We start from the raw sequence: 24,958 nt of genomic DNA, 5'->3' as shown, positions 1-24,958 counted from the left end.
ACCGCGGTGTAAAGCCTTCCACCGCGGACCCGACTATGATACGGGCTTTAGGGTTTAGGTTAGGTTTAGGTGACAGCTCCATTTAGAATAATGGAAGTCAATCTTCTGAATGGCAATGTTTCTGAATGGAGATGTGGCGCTGCCTATAGGAATATCGCTTTAGTAGATATTTGGATAACTGAATAGGCAGCACTGTGAGTAACATTAACCGCTGCGAGCTTGTAGATCTGCTATTTAAAAAAGAAAAAAAAACATGAACATTCGTGCAAGTCTTTGAACATCTTTGTCCCGATTCTATGAATGTCTTCTAAAACTAAAACGTGCGTTTTTGAAAAACACACGTTTCTACGCCAGTGGGACCCAAAACCTTTCATGTCAAGGAACCCCTAGAATTTAATTTAGCCGCCGTCTCAAAATATTATGTATCGGGGACCTCCCCCAGAAGCAAATATTTGAGTTACAAATGTTCACTAAAAAAAAAAAGATATATTCAAAGATTTGCACACATTTTCACGACTTTTCAAGAAGAGCAGATCTACACGCTGGCAGCGTGGCACTCGGTGCCGTGCTGTGAGCTTGCATATCTGCCATTTTTCAATCGCTAAAGTATAAAATAATTCCAGGTTCCACGCCTACAAGCTGAACCTATACACGCTTATTGGGGGGATTAGGGTGTCACCTGTTCAGGGGGCCCAGAGAATCGTGGGAACTTTCGGTGCCTTTCCGCTTATTTCGTACATTCAAATACATGCAAGCTTCCTATTACCAAGTGGTCTTTTAGATGCCAGGGAGTCTATTTACACACACGGAACATCACGACGAAATCCTCTGTCGGTAGCGGAAAAGGTCTCAACAACAGTAGGAAGGCGGAAATGCAGTAATTTGGCAGAACCGTAGGGTCAGTCAGGGGCGTCACATCAAATTCTGGGCCCTGGGTACAAGGATTCACTGCGGGCCCCCCATGAATGTTAACTATTGAAAAATAGCAGATATACAAGCTCACAGCGCGGCACCGAGTGCCGCGCTGTGAGCTTGTATATCTGCTATTTTTGAAAAAAATCAGGGAAATGTGTGCAAGAAACCTATGTCAAGGACACCCAAGATGATTATGTATTTGGCCACGGACCCCGATCTAAAATTTTAGTTCCAGGGTTAGGGTTTCACACATTTTCACAATCTTTCAAAAATAGCAGATCTACAAGCTCGCAGCGCGGCACTCGGTGCCGCGCTGTGAGCTTGTATATCTGCTATTTTTCAATAGATAAAGTTATTAGGGCCCCTCCACCTTGGGCCCCAGTAACTCAGTCCCACTTTCCTACCCCTTGTGACGCCCCTGGGGCCAGTGGTAGCCTACTCTTAAAGTCAATGAATTACACGAGAGGACAAGGTAGAGTCGAACGCGAGGAACAACGTTGCAAATCATTAACCATGGGACTAATCAATTACACCACGAAGACACAGTAGTAGAAGAAAGAGGAAACCAATTACATCCCTGAAAGGAGCAAAATGCACAATGAACGTTGACGTCTCAATGAACCGTTGACGGTAGGGGTGTGTGTGTGTGTGTGTGTGTGTGTGTGTGTGTGTGTGTGTGTGTGTGTGTGTGTGTGTGTGTGTGTGTGTGTGTGTGTGTGTGGGTGTGTGTGTGTGTGTAAGGTGGAGTGTGTGTTTGTGGCGGTTACACGTAAAAAAGATTGAAGGCAAAAGTAATCAACCGACACACAATATCTGGAGATATTTGGGGCCTCTCTGTGCACGTCATTTGGGAAACCTTGGTCTTAATTACAAACACATGGCAGCAGAGTAGCCATGGAAACACATGTGCACGTCTACTTTCAACTCTCTACGCTTCAATTATTCGTATAAAATCGTAATTCAATTCCAAACGCTGGACGAATCATCGCACGATCACTCAGTGCTGTAAGTGCTTTATTCTCCTCCTAACTCGTGTTTTGCTCTTTGCGATGGCTATTTCCAAAGTCAGTTTATGCAATGGCTCAGACATTGGTTGAGTGGTGTATGGGGGCTGTAACGATTATGACATTATGACGATTAATTGTCACTCAAATAATTGTGATTAACGATTTAATTGTGTTTTTGTCGTTGACAATTACATTTCTGTTTGGCTTTTAGGCTTTGAAGTTGCACATGGCAGATATGACACATAACCTAAATATACAAAGAAATTACTGACATTTTTGAGCACTTTATACTTAAAAAAAGAACACTGATAGTGGAAATAGCCGATCTACAAGCTCACAAGTTGTGAGCTTGTAGATCTGCTATTTCCACTATTTTTTACTTTTTTTTAAATAAATATATGGACATTTCTCAACATGGAAATGATTATGACGATTATGAAAAATAATCGTGATTATGTCAAATAATTGCGATTAGAAAATGATGTAATAATTGTGACAGCCCTAGTGGTGTATATATAAGTGATAGGATTAACAACAAACTGGATAGGTTTCAGGCTATACGAGTGAAAACCAATGGGGGTGGATGACAGCGAGACTGAGAGAGAGACCCGACCATTGGCCAGCGGAGCATGGTTGTGCTTATTGTGATCTCGCTTTGTTGAAACGACACTCTCCTTTTCCTCATCGTCCACGTTTGAAGAGATCAAGGAATTTCCCACTCCGAGGATTGTAAAGCGAGATTTATACACCAAAAAAAAAAAACAGCGGCTCCACAAGCTCACATCGCGGCACAGCGGAGCGCGTTGTGAGCTTGCAGAACAAGGTATAAATCCGGGGGAGGAAAAAAGAGCTCCATTTGTTCGACCCCAAAACAAAGATGCTTTATTAGTGGCCAAGCCACGGAGTGGCTGGGGGCCACTATTGATATTGAAGTTTCTATCATTACTTCTTGGGGTGGAAGACCATGAGAGGCCTGTCCTCGATCTTCTGCCACGGGCTCTTCTTGTTCTCGTCCTTGTCGTCGTTGAAGTCGTCCTCGGGGCTGGTCATGGAGTCGCGGCGGTTCTCGCTGTTGTTGCTGCTGCGGCTGCTGTTGACGCGGCTCCGCGTCCCCCGCCGGGGGATGGTGGAGCCGCGGGAGGACGGCGGGTCCTCGTCCAGGAGCGGGGTGAGGGAGTTCTCCTCGGGCGACACGGGGCGGCCCTCGCTGCTGCTGGGCTCGCTGTGGTCCGGGTAGGCCAGCTTGGAGTAGGTCTTCCCGACGCCGTGTCCTTTCCTGCCGCCCGTGCCCCAGCCACCGCCGCCGCCTCCGCCGCCGCGCTCGTCCTTCCCCTTCCGGTGGGACGCCGCCGCCACCTTGCGCTCGTGGGCCTCCTGGGGCGTCTCCAGGTTGACGTCTCGGATGCCGCTGCCGGGACCTCCGCCTAGGGGTGGGCGATATGGTGATAAATATCGTCGAGACGATACAATGTCTCCACGATACAATGTCTCCACGATACAATGTCTCCACGATATGCCTTTTCAGAGATATTGTATATATCGTGATACAATGAGGGAGCCTTATGAAAAAATCCTGTTTGTTAATTGTTAATACATCATTGCCGAAATCATTTAAACCTGCATTTTGGTCTAAATCAGTAGTTCTCAATCATTAAAATGTCAAGGTCTCCCCTTAATGGTTTCATTTGTATACTGTCAGAGTTACATACTTGTAAGGGTCAATTTAGACCTCCCCAAAAGATTTTTGTTACCTTGTAGTTGGTTGAGTAACTTAAAAAATAACTATAAAAAACAACATAAAAAATAACCGTGATAAGATTGTGTATCGTGACACAGTTTAAAAAAATATCACAATATTGTATTTTTCCATATCAGCCACCCCTACCTCCGCCGCCCCCGCTGAGGTCGTTCCCGACGTCGATGTAGGAGTGGCGCACGTGGGCGTTGTTGCGCCCGTCCAGGGAGATGAACCAGGCGCGCGGGTGCTGCTTCACGCCCAGCTCCATCAGCTTCTTCTCGGCCATGGCCTGCAGCTCGCCGTTCATCTGGGCCATGGTGGAGTCGTTGAAGAGCACGGGGAAGGTCATGGCGCCGCCGCCCGGCGAGTCCGAGGCCCAGCTGGGCTCCTCCGAGTCGTCGCCCTGGGATCAGGGGTGCAACGGCTCATCGGTTAATCATAATCAAATGGATTATTAATCGGTTAATCGTAATCGAATTGATGAATTAGTTGCAAACTAATTTAAAAATCTCAATCCATGGGGTGCCCGCTGGCCTGGTGGTCAAGGCGCATACCACATACTAGGCTATGATGCCTGCTGGCGTCGCCGGTTCGATTCCCGATCCGGACGACCTTTGCCATCTCTCTCCCCATTTCCTGTCAGTCTACTGTCCTATCAATAAAGGCATAAAAAAGCCCAAAAACAAATCTTAAAAAAAAAAAATCTCAATCCAATCGGCAACTAATCGCTGGGTCAAAATCGGGTCAAAATTCTAATTTTCACGATTTTTCAAAAATAGCAGATCTACAAGCTCGCAGCGCGGCACTCGGTGCCGCGCTGTGAGCTTGTATATCTGCTATTTTTCAATAGTTAAAGCTTAAAATAATGATACACAATAATGTGTACCCGTTCTAAATGGGTTAAATAATAATTTAATTCATCGCTTATGAAAAGAACCGTTAGTTTGCAGCCCTACCTGGGAGCCGCCCTGCTGCTGCGACTGCTGGTGTCCCTGCTTCTGCGCGTGGTGGTGGTGGTGGTGGTGCTGCGGGCCGCCCCCCGTCTGAGCGCCGTCCTTGTCTTGGTCTTTGGGGTCCTTGTCGTCTTTCCCGGAGAAGTCGGAGGAGAAGCGCATGTAGTGCGCCGGGATGACCAGGGTGGGCACCATGCTGCGGTACATGTTCTCCTTCATCTGCTCCAGGGAGTGGCAGAAGATGATCTGCCCCGGCTGGGTGTTGAGGGAGGTGGGCCGCGCCAGGTTGTTGTCCGCCGCCGCCGCCGAGTACTCCGGGGGTTTGTCCGACTGGCTCGGCATGTATCCCTGGAAGTAAGGGGTGGGGGTGGGCGATATGGAAAAATACAATATCACAATATTTTCCACAAGCTGTATCACGACACACGGACGATCTTATCACGATTCTTTTTCATGTTGGTTTTTAATGGTTATTTTTCAAGTTACTTAAAGGACAACTTTGGTTTTTTACAACAAGGGTTCATATTTTAGATTGTAATTAGAGAAAAGAAAAAGTGAGTGTTAAAATGTTTTCATTTGCTTCGTTCTATTGTTTTAGCGCGTTTACCGTGCTAAAATGTGGGGCATGCGTACGCATGGGGGCATGCGTACAAGTGGCTAAATATGTCTTTTTAGACACAATCAGTCAGCAGTTTCTTTATTGCTATTTACAGTAACACTTCTAGCCCCCATAAGTCACATCCAACCATGAAAGGTTGCGTTGTATCTTGGGAATGGGCTTATTCTGTGTAAAATGACACATTTAGCCACTTGTACGCATGCCCCCAACCACTGAAATAAGAATCTCTAAAACAATAGAAAGAAGTAAATTAAATCATTTTAACACTCATCTTTTATATTCTCTAATTACAATCTAAAATATGAACCCTTGTTGTAAAAAACTAAAGTTGTCCATTAAAGGACCATTTCACCTCTGGGACAACCAGATCTTATTTTATTGTTGTTTGTAGCATGCTGAAATACTAAAATAACTAAAACACAATAAAATAACAATAAAATAAGATCTGGTTGTCCCAGAGGTGAAATGGTTCTTTAACAGTACAACCACCTACAGTACAAGGTAACAAAAACTAAAAGAAAAAGGAGTAACAGATCATTTAGACCAGTGGTTCTCAATGTGGGGTCCAGGGACTCTCTGGGTTCCTTTTGGGAGGTCTGAATAGGCCCTATGCACAGCAGCCATTTTGGAGAGAAGTTGGATGGTCTTCTCACTTCCTTCAAAGGTGTTACCAATGATGCTAATGAAGGCTCTGTTCCATTTCATGTTGCACAGTGGTTCTCAAACCTTTTACGCCTGCATTTGGTTCCATTTGAACACTCTCAGAGTAACACCTTTTAAGGGGTCATTTGAAACCCCCAAGGAAGCACGAGGGTCCCTGGGCCACACTTTGAGACCCACTGGTGTAGCAGAGTGTTTCTAGTGAGCCAACATGCACAATATCAGCACCCTGACTCTGTTTGAGCAGAATGGAACAGAGCCTTCATTAGTATTATTGGTAACACCTCTGAAGGAAGTGAGAAGACCATCCAACTACTAGCCAAAATGGCTTCTGTGCATAGAGCCTATTGATCCTTACAAGTATGTAACTCTGACAGTATACAAATGAAACCAAATGGACCCGTTAAAGGGAGACCTTGACATTTTAAAGTTTGAGAACTACTGATTTAGACAAATACAGGTTGAATGAATGAATTCTGCAATGAATCTTGGTATTTTCAATTCAACAGGATTTTTTATCACGTTATATACGATATCTCTGAAAAGGGCACATGGTGGAGACATTGTATCGTCTCAACAATATATTTATCACCACATCGGCCTACCTGGAAGGTCAGCCGCGGCGGGGACGGCGGATCGGACGAGTAGCCCCGATTGTCGTTGGCGCTGTGGTGTCGGTGATAGTCGGACTCCTTGTCCTCCATGGGGCTGTAGCTCCGGCCGTAGTCTTCGTGCAGCAAAGGGTTGTCCAGATTGTTGGTCTCCGTGGCCCGGGTGACCTTCATGGGGAAGCTCTCGCCCCTTTGCGGGCCCGAGGCGTTCTTCCCCTTGGAGTGCCGCAGCTTGTGAGCGGGCACGTTCTTGGTGAAGTCTTCCCTCGAGCTCTGGTAGTCTCGCGACGGGGACATGTCCGACTTTCCGGAATCGTTGGAAGGGCCGGATTCGACGTGGCCTCCGCAGATGAGATTCAGCCGCGAGGTGGACGTGCCCTGGTCTCTCTTTGCCCCGTTCAGGTTGGAAGAGTGGGGTTTGCCTTGCTGTCGGCGTGGTTTCAGACACTTGCGCCTAAAATTGAAAAGTAGACACCAAATGTCAGAAAACTAATACAAGAACTTACTGGAATCCCCATAAAAGAACTAAATAATGATCAGCCTTAATAGTTAAAAGTATAAAAAGAATATGAATATAGTGTATGAATATTTACTCTGTGATCGTCACCATTATAAATCGAAGCTAATTCTGTAGCAGATATAGAAGCTCACAGCGAGTGCAGTGCTGTGACAGATATACAAGCTCACAGTGTGGCACCAAGTGCCGCGCTGCGAGCTTGTAGATCTGCTATTTTCTAGAAATCGTGATCTATATAAATGTCTTCTAAATCCTTCTTCGAAATCAGTGATTCTCAAACCTTTTTATGTCAAGGATGTATTTGGCCGTGGACCCCCATCTCAAAATATGTTGTTCCAGGGACCCTGCCCCCAGAAGCAAATACTTGAGATTTGCTAAAAATATCAAGATTTTTCAAAATTAGCAGGCTCACAGTGTGGCACTCGGTGCCGCACTGTCAGTTTGTAAATCTGCAATTTTTGAATAGTTAAAGCATAGAATGATGGTCAAAGTGGTCTTAAAGGGGTATTTCACTTTCAAAAAAACTTTTGGTAATTTTATCATCTAATCAGGCTTTTATGAACACCCTGAACAGTTTTTAATTAGCTTGATTGAATATTTAGATATTTGATGTAAATGTTACCAGGCCCTCCAGGCGCAGGGCCTCTCCCCACACACACCCATTGTAACTTCAAACTTCATTTTAACCATGATAGATTCATTAAAAACACACATTATTTTTTCTGGTGACTCATACTACCCTCCTAATATGTGAGCAGGCCGTGTTTTTTCGATAACATTTTTCATTTATTTTTAATAATTATTTTTTTGTATTTCATTTTTTCCATTTTTCCAAATAATTATTAAAAATAAATGAAAAAAGTTATCGAAAAAACACGGCCTGCTCACGTATTAGGAACGTAAAATGAGTCTCCAGATAAAAAATAATAAAATAATGGGTGTTTTTAATGAATCTATCATGGTTAAAATGGAGTTTGAAGTTACAATGGGTGTGTATGTGGAGAAAAGCCCTACCACTGCTCCCTGTTGAAAGTGGAATATCCCTTTAACGGCTTGTAGTGATCTCAACAGCACGTGGATAAGAAGCGTTAAGGTGAGACCTGCGCCTACGCTCGCCACACCTGCAGTAGTAGAGCAGCACACACAGCAGGATGAGCACCAGCAGGGCCAGCGAGCCCAGGATGGCCAGCAGGAACAGGGTGTGGTAGGTGGTGATGTCCCTCAGGCCCGGGTGGCCCAGACCCATGCCTGGAAAGCAGCGGTGGGAGAGAGGACTCACGGTTTGTACTTAAAGGACAACTTTAGTTTTTTACAACAAGGGTTCATATTTTAGATTGTAATTAACGAGTATAAAAGATGAGTGTTAAAATTATTTAATTTACTTCTTTCTATTGTTTCAGAGATTCTTATGTCAGTGGTTGGGGGCATGCGTACAAGTGGCTAAATATGTAATTTTACACAGAATAAGCCCATTCCCAAGATACAACGCAACCTTTCATGGTTGGATGTGACTTATGGGGGCTAGAAGTGTTACTGTAAATAGCAATTAAGAAACTGCTTGCTTATTGTGTCTAAAAAGACATATTTAGCCACTTGTACGCATGCCCCCATGCGTACGCATGCCCCACATTTTAGCACGGTAAACGCGATAAAACAATAGAACGAAGCAAATGAAAACATTTTAACACTCACCTTTTCTTTTCTCTAATTACAATCTAAAATATGAACCCTTGTTGTAAAAAATCAAAGTTGTCCTTTAAAGAGGTGGTGCCATAGTTTTGTACTTTTTCTGTTTTGTATGTGTCTATGGAGTAGGGCATTTACCAAATATTCGATTATTCGAATATCAAAGTCACTATTCGACGTTGTTCACCGAAGTCGAATATTCGCTTTTTTTTCTCTCTCTCTCTCTTTAAAAATATATATAGTTTATAAAACTTGGCTAGATAGGAAGTCATAAGAATGAGTTACCAATGCCCAATGGTGGATGAATTTCTTACTGCTCTATACCAGGGGTTCTCAAACCTTTTTAGGCCGTGACCCCCAAAATATACATATTTGAACTGGGGACCCCCACCCTGACAAGCACTTGGAATTGTATTACATTTAATGTGACTCGGTTCCGCAGATAAGTATTGTGAAAATAGCAGATCTACATGCTCACAATGCCTCGCAACGCGAGGCGTTGTGAGCATGTAGATCGGCTATTTTCACAATGTTCGCCTCTTGCTTACTTAATATTTGACAGTTTGGCCAGTCCTGTCGAATAATTCGAATACTAAAAATCACTATTCGTGAATGCCCTAGTGTGTGTGTGTGTGTGTGTGTGTGTGTGTGTGTGTGTGTGTGTGTGCGTGCGTGCGTGTGTGTGTGTGTGTGAGAAATCAACATTGCACATTAAGTTAATCATCTGGGGACCCCCCCAACATAATTTGGGGACCCCGACCCACAGGTTGAGAACCACTGCTCTCTACACCACTGCCTGGTAGAAACCATGGCAGACACATCCCCACTCAGATACACTTCCCTCCTCAAAGTTCACGCCACAAAGTGCTTTGGTTACTTGAGGGAATGGAAGGATGATATTCACAGAGGAATATCGTCGGTGTCGGGTGGAAACCATGTATGAACAAAACCTTTCGTTTTGTATTTATTGTTTTAAAAATGAACTAAACTAGTGAAAATAGCAGATCTACAAGCACACAACGCTGTTTTCACTACTTTTGTGCAACAGCCTTGTGTGATGAAGCAGGGCTTTACTTGGTGAAAAAACATACAAACTTGAAACTTGGAGATACGAGGTTTCTGCCCGACAGTGACGATATACTGATGCTGATGAGAGTGGAATATTCCTGGATGAGAGAATGTCCCCATGCACAGGAGTATGAGTGCTCAATTATAATGAATGTTGATAGGTTTGAACATCTCGCAACGCTAGGACTGTTGGCCTTCTGAAAAACGAGAGCCCAATAGCCGGGGAGCCAAAGGCCCAAAAGCTCAAAGAATAGGGTTTTACCTGTGACGTCATGACATACTTTTTATTTTTGTTTTTGAGCGGTGGTCACAACGCTCCTATACGTGGCCGTGTGTGTGGGTCTGTCTCCGTCCGTCTCTGTAGCCTAAACTTCGGCGTGTAACTAGTGCCGCACCATTTACGCCACTCGCGCAATATATACATCAAAATGTGCGGCTCGGCTGGGAATGGTGTGCTATTACCTTTCGTTCCGCCTTACCATGCCGACGTAATCGGCAAAAAACGACGCTTAATTGTCCCCATTGACTTATAATGGGACAATGCAAGAAATCACTTTCAAGTATTTTTCTCTCGTAAACCATAGGAGCTACAGTTTCAAACCTCGGAGAGGAGATTCATAATGATTTTAAGAATGAATCGAAAAATAATTACATCACTCGGCCTCATGGTGGCGCTATAACGGCCCACTTTACGTTTTGCCCCGTAACTCTTGAACCGTAGATCGGAAAATTAAAATTCTTTTTTCCCTGGATTCCTTGGGTCAAGACGCATCTCCCCATATCTCCCATTATATGGGGAGACTATATGGGGAGATCTCCCATATCTCCCCATATAGTCCACGCCCATTTGCGCCAGGATAGATTTTCCGCCATCTTGAATTTTCTCCAAAACACACTTTTTGCTCCTTTTCCTACATATTTACTTCAAATGTCACTAAAATCGGTACACATGATCTATGAGGTGGGTAAACCACCGCTCAGTTCACACGGGTGTGATTTTTTCTATTCATTTGGTCATTAAAGCTATACTGTGTAAGTTGCTCAACTGGTGGTCTGTAGCAGTATAGCAAACCGCGGTCGCGTTTGCTTTTTTCGTCCGTTTTTCGCTCGCGGACCGGGCCGTCAGACCACCGCGTCCGCCTCGCCTCGCCGAGACGCTTTCAATGAGGTCTCCCGTGTCCTTCTACGAGCAGCGGTTGGGGAGTTACATGCTAGACTCCTCCAGTGTAAACACTGCAGTGTACTTCCTGAAGGCGTGTTTCCTAAACCCACCAGAGAGCCCGGCAGTGTATGTTCTGCGCTGTGATTGGCCGGCAGTGTATAACCCTCGCTGTGATTGGCCGGTAGTGTGATGACGCAATTTTTCCGTGAAAACCGGTCCCGGGCAGGGATCATAGAAAACATATAAAGAGAAGGCTTTAGAAGCTGAAAATAACGGAGTGGGGGTTCTAAAACTTTAGCGATTTAACAGCTAGGACCATTTTAAGATTTGTTTTATAAAAAAAGTTACATGGTATAACTTTAAGGTACACAGAATGAGAGGCCTGCTCTGCCAGAAACTCTGCGAAAAAAAGTTATGACCATTTGTATATTCACTCCATCGACTTCAATATACAGGAAAGAAACACACCAAAAGAAATATGCTTTAAGTAGCATGTGAGGGGTCAAACTAGGGGTTCTTGATGATTCTGAATCCATTGCAAGCATTTGTTTTGCATGAAAAACATTCCTGGGCTAGAAAACGGACCAAAATAACGGTGAAAAGTGATGACTCACTTTTCACAGGTTTGAGAGGCTGGAATCTAGCCCAAGGAATGTTTTTCATGCAAAACAAATGCTTGCAATGGATTCAGAATCATGAAGAACCCTTAGTTTGACCCCTCACATGCTACTTTTTTTGGTGTGTTTTTTTCCAGTATAGTGAAGTCAATGGGAAACTTTTTTTCGCGCAGTGTTTCCGGCAGAGCAGGGCAGGCCTCTCATTCTGTATACCTTATTGACCAAATGAATAGGAAAAACTAAAATTTGGAGTATGTCACATCACAGGTCTTCTCTCATTTTGGCACAGTGGCTCCCCGGCTACAAGACAAATTTCTACCTAGAAAATAAGACATTCATCAAAGAGGCACTCTTCTTGCAAAAAGTTATGAGTGCGTTGCAAAATGCAATGTTACTGTAATAGGCGGATATTCGTCTTTTATACGGTAGTTCCATTTTCAAGTAGGGATGGGACGATCTGAAAACGTCATATCACGATTATTGTGACCAAAGAAATCGCGATTTACGATATTATCGTGATAATCAACATATCCCCAATATCCATTATCCTGGGGCCAAAAAATAGCCGATCTACAAGCTCACAACTTGTTATAAGTATTATAAGTACATTTTACCAATAGAGGGTTTAAGTGGTAGCGGATATGCAGCTCGGCAAATAAAAGGAGAATTGATCCCAGTGCATGACGGAGGACGACTTCACGATAAAATAAAACTCTACGATACGATTATCGTGAGTGTTTTTTATCATGATTGATAACCGATAATATCGCTTATCGTCCCATCCCTATTTTCAAGACACGTGAAGGGACCTCGAGCACAAAAGAAGCTAATGAGTTGAGGAGTGAGTCCGTACCTGAAGACGACGGAAAGGCAGCCAACCAATACCCCATCTGAGGCACCACCACGTTCCACATGAATTGCGTGCCTTCCTTTTTGATGTACCCGGTGCCATTCCTTATCCACAACCCTGGAAATCATACAGGAAAAGCATACGCATTTAAACCCATTTAGGCCTGAACACATTATGACGCAATATTTTATGCTTTAAATATAAAAAAATAGCAGATATACAAGCTCACAGCGCGGCACCGAGTGCCGCGCTGCGAGCTTGTAGATCTGCTATTTTTGAGAAATCGTGAAAATTAGAATTTTGACCCGATTCTATAAGTGTCTTTTGAATCCTTCTAAGGTTTTTTTTTTAAAAACCCTATGTTTCTATGTCAGCAACCTGGCCAGCCATCGCCAAAGAAAAGGTCCTTTTCATTTAACTGGAGCTCAGTTAGTCTGTTCTTGAGAGACTACTACTGTATGTCAGTGGTGCTCAAACCTTTTCATGTGAAGGACCCCCAAAATGATATTTATTTGGCCACGGACCCGCATCTCAAAATATTTCGTTCCAGGGACCACCCAGAAGCAAAATTTGAGTTACAAACGTTCGCTTTGAAAATACATATATTCAAAGATTTGCACACATTTTCACGACTTTTTCAAAAATAGCAGATCTACAAGCTCACAGCGCGGCACTCGGTGCCGCGCTGTGAGCTTGTATATCTGCTATTTTTTTATATTTAAAGCATAAAATATTGCGTCATAATGTGTTCAGGCCTAAATGGGTTAAACCAAAACCACAGAACACTTTTTTTTTTTTAATCATTTTTATCACACGATTTTTGTAACCCATTGTTTCACCCAGTGCCAATTGCCTAAGCTGTAATCCTGGGCTCTGCTCTCCCTCTGCCACGCCTGGGGAGGGCCCCGAACTGAGCTCATGCTTCATTCAGTGCATGAGGAGTGAGCTAGCCGCTTCTTAACACCTGATAGGGGGAGCTTCCCTGGTTGGACCTGAATTCGCACAGGACGGAATTCATTATTAATATACTGTATATCGGACCAGTTACCCATATATGGAGATCCCCGATAACCATATATGGAGATCCATGTATATGGAGATATGGGCATATTGGTTGGATCGGCAGTTCTAGAAAAAAATGGAGTTGAACAGGCTGTCTTGTTGTGTTACCCTGCCTCTAGCCTCGGAAACCCAGACTTTTATTTTGGCGATAGGAAGACCCGGCCTCTGACGTTACCCTCTGACAGGATCTGCAGATTTTCATCGTATTACTGCGACCTACGGTCGCAATCATAAACTCATCCCCTCCCCTTTTACCATACACCCAACACTGTGGGTGTGGCTAACTTCAGCTGGGTCACCACCCACCTGGCAACCAGGCATACTTAATGAACTAGTGGGTGTGACCACATAAAAACATAATTTGAACACTTTCTGTACAGCTTTTTGGAAAAAATCTTCCTCCTAGTATAATCATAATACCTGATCTTTTAGCGGAGGGAAGAATCATGGCCCCCCCATCTTGAAGGACACACGTGGAACAAACAACGTTTATTTCTTTCACTTACCCGTCTTAGGCTCGTACACCCAGGCCGGTACACTCGTGGCGACCCTGTTGCGGGTATCAGAGGGCAGTGGCACGGAGACGTTGATGGGATCGGAGACCTCAACGGCGCTGCCATCTTCGTCAAAGAGCTGGATGCTGACCACTGCCAACGCTGTCAGGTCTGTCCATCCGGTTCCTGCCCCAGAACAGGGACGTGCAGAGAATGTTAGAGAGGCACGGGCTGAAATGTCTAAAAGGGCATTTTGGTGAAAATATTGAAAACAGCCGACCTCCAAGCTCACAACGCGTCGCACTGCGACGCGTTGTGAGCTTGGAGGTCGGCTATTTTCAGTACTTGATACCACACTAAACTAAGCATAAAAAAGGCAATACTGGAGATGTGGCGTACGGCATAGATTTCTACACAGTGAAGGCAAATCTTTCAGATACTGCTTTCAAGTTCAGGAGAGTTTGGACAAGGCAATTCTCTTGAATGCTGCCTTTTGGTATGGCATGGAAAGAGGGCATTTGCGTTTCTTTCACCATAGAAAAAACTGCATTCATGGTCTGGAGAGGGCACTTTTTAACAGACGGTTAAAAGTGCAGGGGCTTAAGCCCCCTTTCATGTCTATGTGTGCACGTGCCTGCCGCAGAACATAAAACATAAAAGAGTCTTTCATAGCTTCCTCGCCGCCGCAGAACTTCTCTGTGTTCTTATGTAATTTCTGTTATATAACCAATAGTTGAAATAGTGTCCCTGGCTGTTGTCTGTTACATCACCATGTTCTACTGTATATTTCCAGCTACAACAAGACAAGGAAAGTGTCTAACGTTACCTCCGTAGACCAAGGTCTGCAAACACTACTTCAGATGATTGCACATTTTCCACTGATGCTGAATTTCCTTTTCATTGAACACTGTGTGTGTCCGGGGACACGTAATGTACCATTGACCCAGTGTTGATTTCGTCGACTACGAGCCGTGGCTCTCACTGACGAAAACTAAATTAAAACTAAACAGACTAAGGTATTATGACTAAAGTAAGACTATATTGACAATTTCATCAACAAATAAAAACTAGATTAAAATGTTAGGGGAACAAGTGGAGATGAGATCCGGTAGAACTAAAAGACATGTCATCTTATGTTTCGTTGCGCTCGGATGTTGCGCTCTGCAAATAGCAGATCTGCACGCATCATCAAGGCACCACCAAAATAAAGAAATATTTTTGTAGATTTAGTCAACTAAAATCTTGCGATATTTAGACAACTAAAACTAGACTAAAACTAAAACATGCCAGATTACTAAAACGTGACTAAAAGGAATTTTATTCAAAAGACTATGGGCCCTATTTTTGTCCCCAAACTCTTTTGCCATTTTTTACTATTCTGAATAAATAAATAAATATTTCAAATAGCTGATCTACAAGCTCACAAGGTTTCTATGTATTTGAAGTATTTAAAAAATGTTTTGCAAAATAGTAAAAAAAAAAAGAAAAGAAAATAGCAGATCTGCTATTTTTTGGCAAATGTTCCGCCCCAGCAGGTTAATGGATGTTGGGAATTTTTTGATTATCGCGATGATATCGTAAATCGAGATTTCTTTGGCCACAATAATCGTGATATGACATTTATCATATTGTCCCATCCATCCCTATATGTCAGTCTCACATAATCCACACACTTGCTTTCCCAAACGGATGCCCCACCTGAGCTCTTGGTCTCGAGGCCCAGCAGGTAGGGGAAACCTCCTATTTCATACTGGCTGGTGGCCGTGGTCAACACCGCGGTCAGGGCTGTGTAGTTGGAGCTGGCCGGGAGCTGCAGAGACTTCCGCTGGAGTTGCACCAGCGGCTGGTTCCTTGCACCTGCGGAGATACAATGACACTCCCTATGCTGTGACTGCTGTCCCGTGCACCGATGAAGCCAATTTGTGTTATGTAAGGGATAACATCTCGCTCAGCGGTCATTATCGAGTGATAGGAGCCCAACAGGTTGTTGATATGCATATCAACCTGAAGGGCTCCTATCAATCGATAATGACCACTGAGCGAGATGTTATCCCGCTTATTGCACGGTTACTGAAATAAATGAATACATTGACCCAAGTAAAAAAAAAAATATATATGTCCTTGCTTACAGTATAGTGAAATTGTTGCACTGGCCGAGAGTGGCCGTCCGCAGAGCCCAACGTCGTCTCAACGCAAACAAGGAAGTGTTGATGAAATAGAATCCATATTTGGCTACTGCATTGTCTATTTCTCGCTTCAAATGTTTTCAAAATCATTCTTGAGAGCAACGTTTAGTTCTAAATGCAGACATCCCAAGTCTCCCGGATGTTGCAGGAGTCTCCCGGAAATCAGCGTCTCCTCCCGGACACCCGCGAGTGGCACTGAACCTCCCGGAAATCCCGGCCGCTCCCGCAAATGCTTGCCATATCCGCCTGGATCCGGTCTAGAACCGGATCTGCTAGTTACGAAGGGACCATCAGGGTAGAACAAGTCAGTCTATCTTTGTGCCTTGCTGTGACAACATGTCTGATGTGTGAATGTTACAGCGCTGTAAATACATCTTTCTATACCATTTTATATTGCATCTGAGTCAAAGTGACCTGATCTTTTGAGAGTTTCCAATTCCGCTAGACTTAAAGATGGGAGTCCATAAATGATTCCACGTCAGTATATATATGTATATGTTTAAATGTGATTTATTTATTTGTAATTATTATTACTATTTTTCAATATCTGTTCCAACTAGTATATGAGTGGTAGAGGCGAGGTGCATGTATAAATAAGATTCGTAGCAAGGTACAACTGGGCTGCCAGTTGTTGCTATGGCGACAGAGGCAGTGAATAATACAAGGTCACCTAAGTGTTGTTGAGCTGTAAAATCTAAAAAAAAAAGGTCCAGGGGAGCAGGGAAGCCCATGCAAGACAGCGCCCATACCGTAGAGAAATAAATATACTGCATATCGTTGTTGTCGGGTGGAAACCTTGTACCGGTATGTCCAAAACCGTTTGTTTTGAATTTATCATTTTAAACTAGTCTATCATTCTAAACTACTACTAAACTATCATGATTTAAACTTGTAAAAACAGCCGGTCTACAAGCACACAACGCCTCGCGGTGCGAGGCGTTGTGTGCTTGTAGATCTGCTGTTTTCACTACTTTTGTGTGACGGGCGGCCTTGTATGATGAAGCAAGGCTTAGCTTTGCGAAAAAAACGTACACATTTGAAACTTGGAGATACAAGGTTTCTGCCCGACAGTGACGATATACCTTCTTAATATTGTTGGCAGCTGCATGTCTATAAATATCCCTTTTGTTGCGTGCTACAATGTCAAGTCACTGACCTGACGGATGAAACTATGCAAAGCATGTGGTTTGAACCAGACCACACAAACCTAATGACACCAACTCTTAACTCATTCACTACCAGAATTAAATTCATTTAGAGTGTGTTATACGATGTCCAAAAAGACGGGAAGATTTCTTGAAACGCTGGGCGAAGAAAAAGTGACCGCGATAATCCATTCCATTGCTAGGCTCGTTTGAATGTAGCTTGCTTACTGCAAAAACTCGCGGGGGAAATTAGATTCGGAGATAATCTACCCTTTGTGGACGTAAACACTATTGACCTGGACGTAGATCAGAATCTTCGGATACGGAAATAAGCCTACCCTGGCCTAGCGGGAACCGGATGCAGTGTTCAGAGGCGGGACAAGAGCAAGGACTCGATTAAACACAGACAAAACAATAATCTGTCAAATCTCGTCATTGGTAGTGGGGACCTTATAAAATGATCTGTCATATCTCGTCAATGGTAGTGAGTGAGTTAAGCGCCTTACAGACGGGGCACGGTTGCTGCGGGCTTTCTGGCTCGGATCAGCAGGGATCGCACTGCGGTGGAGACACAAACACAATCGCTCCGCGAGTGAACGCCGGGCGGTATTTCACAAATACCGCCCGGCTGGATGACCACAATCCAGCTCTTGCTGCCCGCGAGCGCGCCCACGAAGGAGAGCACGCGAGCGAGAATTTCACGGGACCGCGCCCGCTCGCCTCGCTGCACCTCAACTTCTCCGCACGTCCCAAAATAATCGCCCGCCCTCACAGCATTCCTCTCAAAACCGCTTTTGTTTCTTACCTGGAGAGCCGGACAGCAGTTGCAGGACATCATCGTACAGAATAAGCGTGCCTGGCCTCTGGACCAGTAGGTACAGGCTTACAGATGCATACACTAGAAGCAGAGAGAGAGAGATGCCAGAGTCATCCAAACACACTAACGGGGGATGATGGGTGAGCTTTGACTATCTTTCACATGTCGCTTCCAATAGATCCACCCTTTTCCCCCGCCTCCCCGTTCCTCTGAGTTTGTTGTGTAGAGCAATAACTTCCAATCGTATGGCTTTTGGAATGGTTGACACATCGGCTAAGAAACGTGGTTCACGTTACGACGAAGCTGATCAATATCTGATCTATTTATCATTGTTTTGCCTTTTGTGAATTTTATTTCCATTTCATTCATTTTCTTCTCTCTCGCCCGCGTTTTGCATGTGCTTTGTGTGTGCTGAAGCGATCATTGCCCCTCTGTGAGCGTCGTGCTATTTTCTTTCAATTTCATTCACTTTCTTCTCTCTAGTTTGGATTCTTTGAAAGATTTCCGACCGGGGAGGCGGGGGAGCGGGGCCGATCTACTTGAAGCGACATGTGAAAGACAGGCAAGCGATGCGTGAGGACACATGGGTGCTGCAAAAGTACAAAAACCGACAAGCCCCATGGCCTGTTCATCCTAAATCAGTTCTGTTCTGCTCTCTTTTGAGGGGCAACCGGATGTGACTTACAGGGGATGCGGTTGGAGTGCCACGGCACCGAGTTGGTGACGTAGTCCTGTTTGGACGCCGTGATGATGACCCACGTCCCCGGGCGGTACAGGAAGTCCACTCGCAGCACGCCGTCGCTGCCCGCCTTGCTGGACGCCAGGAGAGTCTGGTTCCCGTGGATTTCCACCAGCGCATCGGCCAGCGGGGAAAGGTCGCTGTTGTCAAACACCTGGACTCTTACTTGGACCTCTGCAACAGGCACGTGCACACATAGACATCAAAGGGGGCTTGAGCCCCTGCCCTTTTATCCGTCTGTAAAAAAAGTGCCCTCTCCAGAACATTAATACTATTGTGAAAGAAATGCAAATGCCCTCAATGCATTCAAGAGAATTGCGTTGTCCAAACTCTCCTGAACTTGAATGCAGCATCTTATGTTGAAAGAATTGTCCTCTCTGTTTAGAAATCAAGCATCGAAAATAGCCGACCTCCAAGCTCACAACAAGTTGTGAGCTTGGAGGTCTGCTATTTTAGATAGGCCCTTTACAAGGCCCTTTAAGAAATGTCAGCCCCTGCCTCTCTAACATTCTCTGCACGTCCCTGCTGTGCAAGATGGTGGAGAGAGCGCTCTATATGCAATTTAACGTGTTACCTCATGGTTCTGTCTACACACCTTTTTACTTTACTTGTTGTTAATGCTACCCATTCCAGGAATGTGAACCGGTTGACCAGCCAACCAGACACAAAATCATTTTTCAGCACATTATTCTCATTTATTTGCATAATATTAACCGGTGGAACAGAATAGACATCTTCTGTACAAACCACATTCAGAAACATTTCTTGACCTCGATATGGCTCGCGCAAGTCCGATTACAGAATCGGATCGGTAATCACACTTGACTATGCCCCATATTAATTTACCAAGTCACTTGTGAGTTACTGTCTTTCAAACTAAGCCAAATGGCCTACACAGGGAAGGGTAAATTATAGTAGCATATTATAAACAATCAAAACGACCAACAACCTTGGGGGCATTGCAGCGTGACTCGCTCCAGTCGGGAGCCATGTCTGCATTTGCACGTTGCAGACAACCTCGTGAACACCCATCAAATAAACACACCCTGTCGTCTTACTGTATGCGCCTTGCACATCTTTCACAGCCTCGAACATTTTGTTTCCCCCCCTCTTCTCTTGGACCACACTGATACACGTTCAGTGGGGGACTGTTTCCATGGACGCATATATTGACCTGCCAAAAGCTTTAAAGTGGCTTGTTGTGCTTAGCTTCCTAGAATGGACCATCATCATCCCCTGTAGCGCTATAAGGCAGGGAGGGGTCTTCAACGTTTTCAGGCCAAGGACCCCTTAGCTGAGAGGGAGATAAAACAGGGACCCCCAGTACATGCTGTATAAAATTGTGTTGCAGAGGGGCGCCCGCTGGCCTACTTGTCCGGGCGCATACCACTTTAGGCATTGTCACATACGTAGGCATGGATACGTGGCGGAGTTGCCTGTTCGATTCCCGATCCAGATTACCTTTGCCACATGTCACTCCCCGTCTCTCCCTCCCTATATCGATATATTCATACATAGACTTGTTTGACAGGACTGTCATCAGTCTAATTCGTGTTAATGTGTTTTTCAGACATTTAAATCGTCGATGCTTAGTAAATTTGGCCTTTCACTCTGTAATCTTGGTCTGCTCTTTTTTACATCTACACCAAACCTATTTGCCAAAAATATCAGATCTACAAGCTCTCAACGGCTCGCAGCGCGAGCCGTTGAGAGCTTGTAGATCTGATATTTTTGGTTAAGGTTCTCCTCAGAATAGGGATGCGAGGGTTCAAGTTCAATTAAAAGAATGATCCAATCACACAAAGATTTGGCGGCCCCCCCTGTAGTAACTCCGAGGACCCCCAGGCCTAGGGGTCCCGGTCCCCCTGTTGAAGACCCCTACCATAAGGTCCCCCACTCATCATCACCAGTTCAAACCCGTTGATGCAGAACGTTTGGATGACAGTCGCCTCGATAATGGAGGCATTCAGACACTAGTGTAGGTTGTGTGTGTGTCATTTGTGTGTGTGTGTGTGTAGATACTGAGGCATGCATGCATGGCGGTGTGCGCGCGCGCGCCGCGCAGGGGCGGCACAAGGGGTAGGAAAGTGGGACTGAGTTACCAGGGCCCAAGGTGGAGGGGCCCTAGTAACTTTAGCTATTGAAAAATAGCAGATATACAAGCTCACAGCGCGGCACCGAGTGCCGCGCTGCGAGCTTGTAGATCTGCTATTTTTGAAAAGTTGTGAAAATGTGTGCAAATCTTTGAATATATTATGTATTTTTTAAGCGAACATTTGTAACTCAAATTTTGCTTCTGGGTGGGGGGTCCCTGGAACTAAATATTTTGAGATGGGGGTCCGTGGCTAAATAAATATCATTTTGAGGGTCCTTCACATGAAAAAGTTTGAGCATCACTGACATGGAAACATAGGTTTCTTGCACACATTTTCAAAAAAACAATCAAAAATAGCAGATCTACAAGCTCGCAGCGCGGCACTCGGTGCCGCGCTGTGAGCTTGTAGGTCTGCTATTTTTCAATAGTTAACATTCATGGGGGGCCCGCAGTGAATCCTTGTACCCAGGGCCCAGAATTTGGTGTGACGCCCCTGCGCGCGCGTGCTCTCCTCCCTCACAATAATTGGGGCATTGAAAGCTCCCTTGTGTAAAACATGGAGAGGATTTCCTCAATATGGACTGAACACTCAACACATTGCCAGGGGCGTCAATTGGGTATGGCAGGGGTATGCAACTGCATGCCATACCCTGGGTCCAGGGGGAAAACTAAAGTTAATTTTAAATATAAATCCATGAATGTCTCTTTGTCTATCTGTGCTGGTTATTATGTTGTTCAATTACAGTAAAATAACTACAAAATAGGGATGGTCCGATCAGGTTTTTTGGAACCGATCACCGAGCACCGATCACAAAAGTTTGATCACCCGATACCGATCAATCACCGATCCGATCAAGTTATTATTTATATATTATTTATATTGTCTAAATGTTAATGTTTTAACTTTAATTAATTAATTCACTCATGAATTCATTTATATATTTGCCTTATAGTTATTTACCAGCATACATGTATGTATTTATTATCATAGCAGTAACTAATTATTCCTTCAGCACTGTGGAAATCAATACCCCAAAATGGCCTCAAGTGGGCATACTGAACGGCTGGTTGATCGGATGCACCGATCGGATCGGATCGGTGAATTTACCTTTTGATCTAAACCACCGATTATCGCCGATCACGCTTTGATCGGCCCGATCCGATCCATTGCCGATTGATCGGTAACATCTCTACTACAAATGCAACATTTTACAAAATGGTCACTTTAACAAGGTATTATAATTATATTCTCCACACTGTTCTCCCCATCTTGACAAAATGGTATATTCCCAGGTTCCACAGGTCAGACGCACAGGTGCAATGCATTATTGTTAATTGTGGCACGTTTACTAAAACATGCCAAGTTTAGCTGCCCAAGAAACCGTAGAAACGGGGGGGAAAATTGAATGTACTTCTTAAAATAAATGTATCATGCCTGTTGCTAAGGTATGGCAACATGACTGGTGTCAAGACACCAGTCATGTTGCCATACCTTAGCTTTTTTCTGAACTGACGCCACTGCACAGTGCTGCTTGAAGAGGCTCCACTGGAGAGAGAGAAAGACTGACAAATAATGGTCAAATCAAAATCTTAATGGCCTTGAATTGTTTGGCTGCATCTTACAGTATAGGTTTATCACCCAAAGTGCATGTAATGCAGCTAATAGTGTGAGTGAAACAACGCAGATTCAAACGCCACATGGAAAACTAAACTTTTGCTTTTAGTATTATAGCGCTCTTATCAATCATTTACAGTAGTGATTTCTGAAGAACAAAGAATCCATTGGTTCTCAAAGTGGGGTCCTTGAGGCAGTTCCAGGGGGTCCTCAGCTAGGAACCAAATGGACCCTTAAGCGTATGTAACTCTGAGAGCAAATGGAACACCAAATGACATTTTCATTTGTACACTCTCACAGATAAATTAACATTGATTTTACATTAAAAAGAAAAATAGGTCCCAGAGATATAAAAGCCATTAAATGGGGGTCCGTAGCCTAAAATGCATGTCAAACTGGGGTCCTTGAAATTGAAATGGTTGAGAATCACTGCTATAGAGCCGTAAAAATCTTCTCTTTATATGGGGGTCCCTGGCATTCCTTTTCAAATGGGGGTCCGTGGGCTAATAAGTGTCAATTTAGGGGTCCTTGACATGAAAAAGTGTGAGAACCACTACCCTATTAACTTGTTGGGAATTATAATTGGATTGGTAAAGGCCAAAGATGTCTATTAAAATCCCCACCTCCTCTTCTTGAACCATGCATGTGCCCCGTGGGCCATGCTGCTGACCCACAAATTCCACAAGACTGCACTTAGACAATCAGATTGTCCTCTTGTTGTTTACTGTGTACAATAGCATGTAGAGTATAGGCTATAGCCATAAGCCCATAACGGTTTCAAACCATTTCATAATACAAAATGCATGCCTCCATTGACAGTGGAGACTGACTGTTTAGGCCTACTGGAACAGTTATAAACACAGTATAGGTGCAGCATTTTTCATCATGCCATTGCATTCAATCCAACGTGGACCATTGTTGTCTCATAGCATATTTTATGCTGTTTGTTGTTGTTTTTAACTGACATATATAGCCTACTGTTAATAGGCTACTCACCCCACACCCCACCATGCATATTACACTGTCGTTAAGCAATTTTTTACACGAAGGCCTGCATATTACAGTGGGGCCTGGAATTATTGCTACATGAAAGAATATCACAGGCAGAACCAACATAAAGGCAAGCCGTCATAAAGAATTAAGATTCTCAAGCGACTCATATAGTCCTATTCATATCCATGTTAAAAACACGTAGGCCTATTTAGCTTGAAATTGACTTTGAAATTTGAAATTATATTTCGAACTATATAGGCTATAGTCAATAACTCAATATTATTCAATTCATATAGGCTATGGGTTAACGGAGCGGTTTATACCAAAACCATTCAGTGGATTTATTAGTAGGCCTATAGGCTATATTACTGCTCTTTTGTTGAATACACATCCTCAAATATGTATTTTCACAACGCCCACATGCCTTTGTTATTATCCACGCGAGAATCGACGGGTTGTCAACAAAAGCCATGTTAAAAAAAGGCTCGTATATTTCATGATTTTTCAGAAAATAGCAGATCACATTTTTGACTCAAATCCTTCTTTCTGGGGGTTACTGGAGCAAAATATCTTGAGATCGGGGGGGTCCGCGGTCAAATACATAGAATTCTAGGGGTCCTTGACATGAAAGACCACTCCCATCGTGTCGTTGTGCTGCATATCCCCCGTATGGCGAGCTTACCGAATGCTCCTTGATCATGAAGAGACTGGCCGATCGTGAAGAGACTGGCCGAGATGGAGACCCAGAGGAGCACACGAGAGATGCAGTTGGGTGGCATCCTTGCAACTACATCCCTCCCTACTAGTCCCAGGTCGGCGGCCATGTATCCATATTTCTCCCCCGGTCGCTGCTTAGAGCTGTAGACTATTATTCACACATTTCTCGGATGCCTGCTCGCTGACATCAGAACGCTGCTGAGATGCTGTCGTGGTGGGAACTGGGAAAGCTCAGCTCTGCCTTGTTTTTATTGTCTGGGCTGGAGGTTGGAGTTGCCCTACATTACCCTCTACTGCTGTCAAATGGAACAGCGACCAACTAACAGCCAACTGAGTCAACTGAATACAACCATGGAAACATATCCCAGGTCCAGTGGGACCTGTAATGTTAACATAATGATAATGATAATAGTGATAACAAAGATAATAATGATAATAAGACCAAAATGGAAACGATATTAAAGTCCGCAGGATTTGGGGATTTGTTATAGGCCTACTTTTAGCCCAAATGTCTGAATGTCTGCAATATGCACTATATAAACCATAGAAACACTGAACTTGAGAGAAAGACCCACTTTCACCCACCCCCACCCACCTCCACTCACTTTCTCCCTCCTCCATCCATCCACATCCACCTCCACCACCTCCACTCACTTTCACAGGGCTGGATTAACCATTGGGCCGGTGGAGCC

At 44.2% G+C, this 24,958-nt stretch overlaps 1 protein-coding gene across 1 annotated transcript; it reads right to left on the bottom strand.

Moving 5' to 3' along the window:
* Positions 1-2,864: 2,864 nt before the first annotated feature.
* fam171a2b (family with sequence similarity 171 member A2b) lies at positions 2,865-24,328 on the bottom strand (the record flags this gene model as incomplete). Its single annotated transcript, XM_080747553.1, has 11 exons — positions 2,865-3,346; positions 3,802-4,063; positions 4,617-4,961; positions 6,498-6,957; positions 8,142-8,268; positions 12,407-12,520; positions 13,972-14,145; positions 15,658-15,816; positions 18,096-18,188; positions 18,793-19,020; positions 24,232-24,328. The coding sequence occupies 11 exons, from the start codon at positions 24,326-24,328 to the stop codon at positions 2,865-2,867; spliced, it is 2,541 nt and encodes an 846-aa protein (XP_080603679.1).
* Between the last annotated feature and the right edge of the window lie 630 nt (positions 24,329-24,958).

Source organism: Nannobrachium achirus (genome assembly GCF_963921795.1).
Source record: "Nannobrachium achirus genome assembly, chromosome: 18".
Taxonomy (NCBI): Eukaryota; Metazoa; Chordata; class Actinopteri; order Myctophiformes; family Myctophidae; genus Nannobrachium; species Nannobrachium achirus.
Note: the sequence above shows the minus strand (reverse complement) of the source record. Positions and strands in the feature narration are given on the sequence as shown.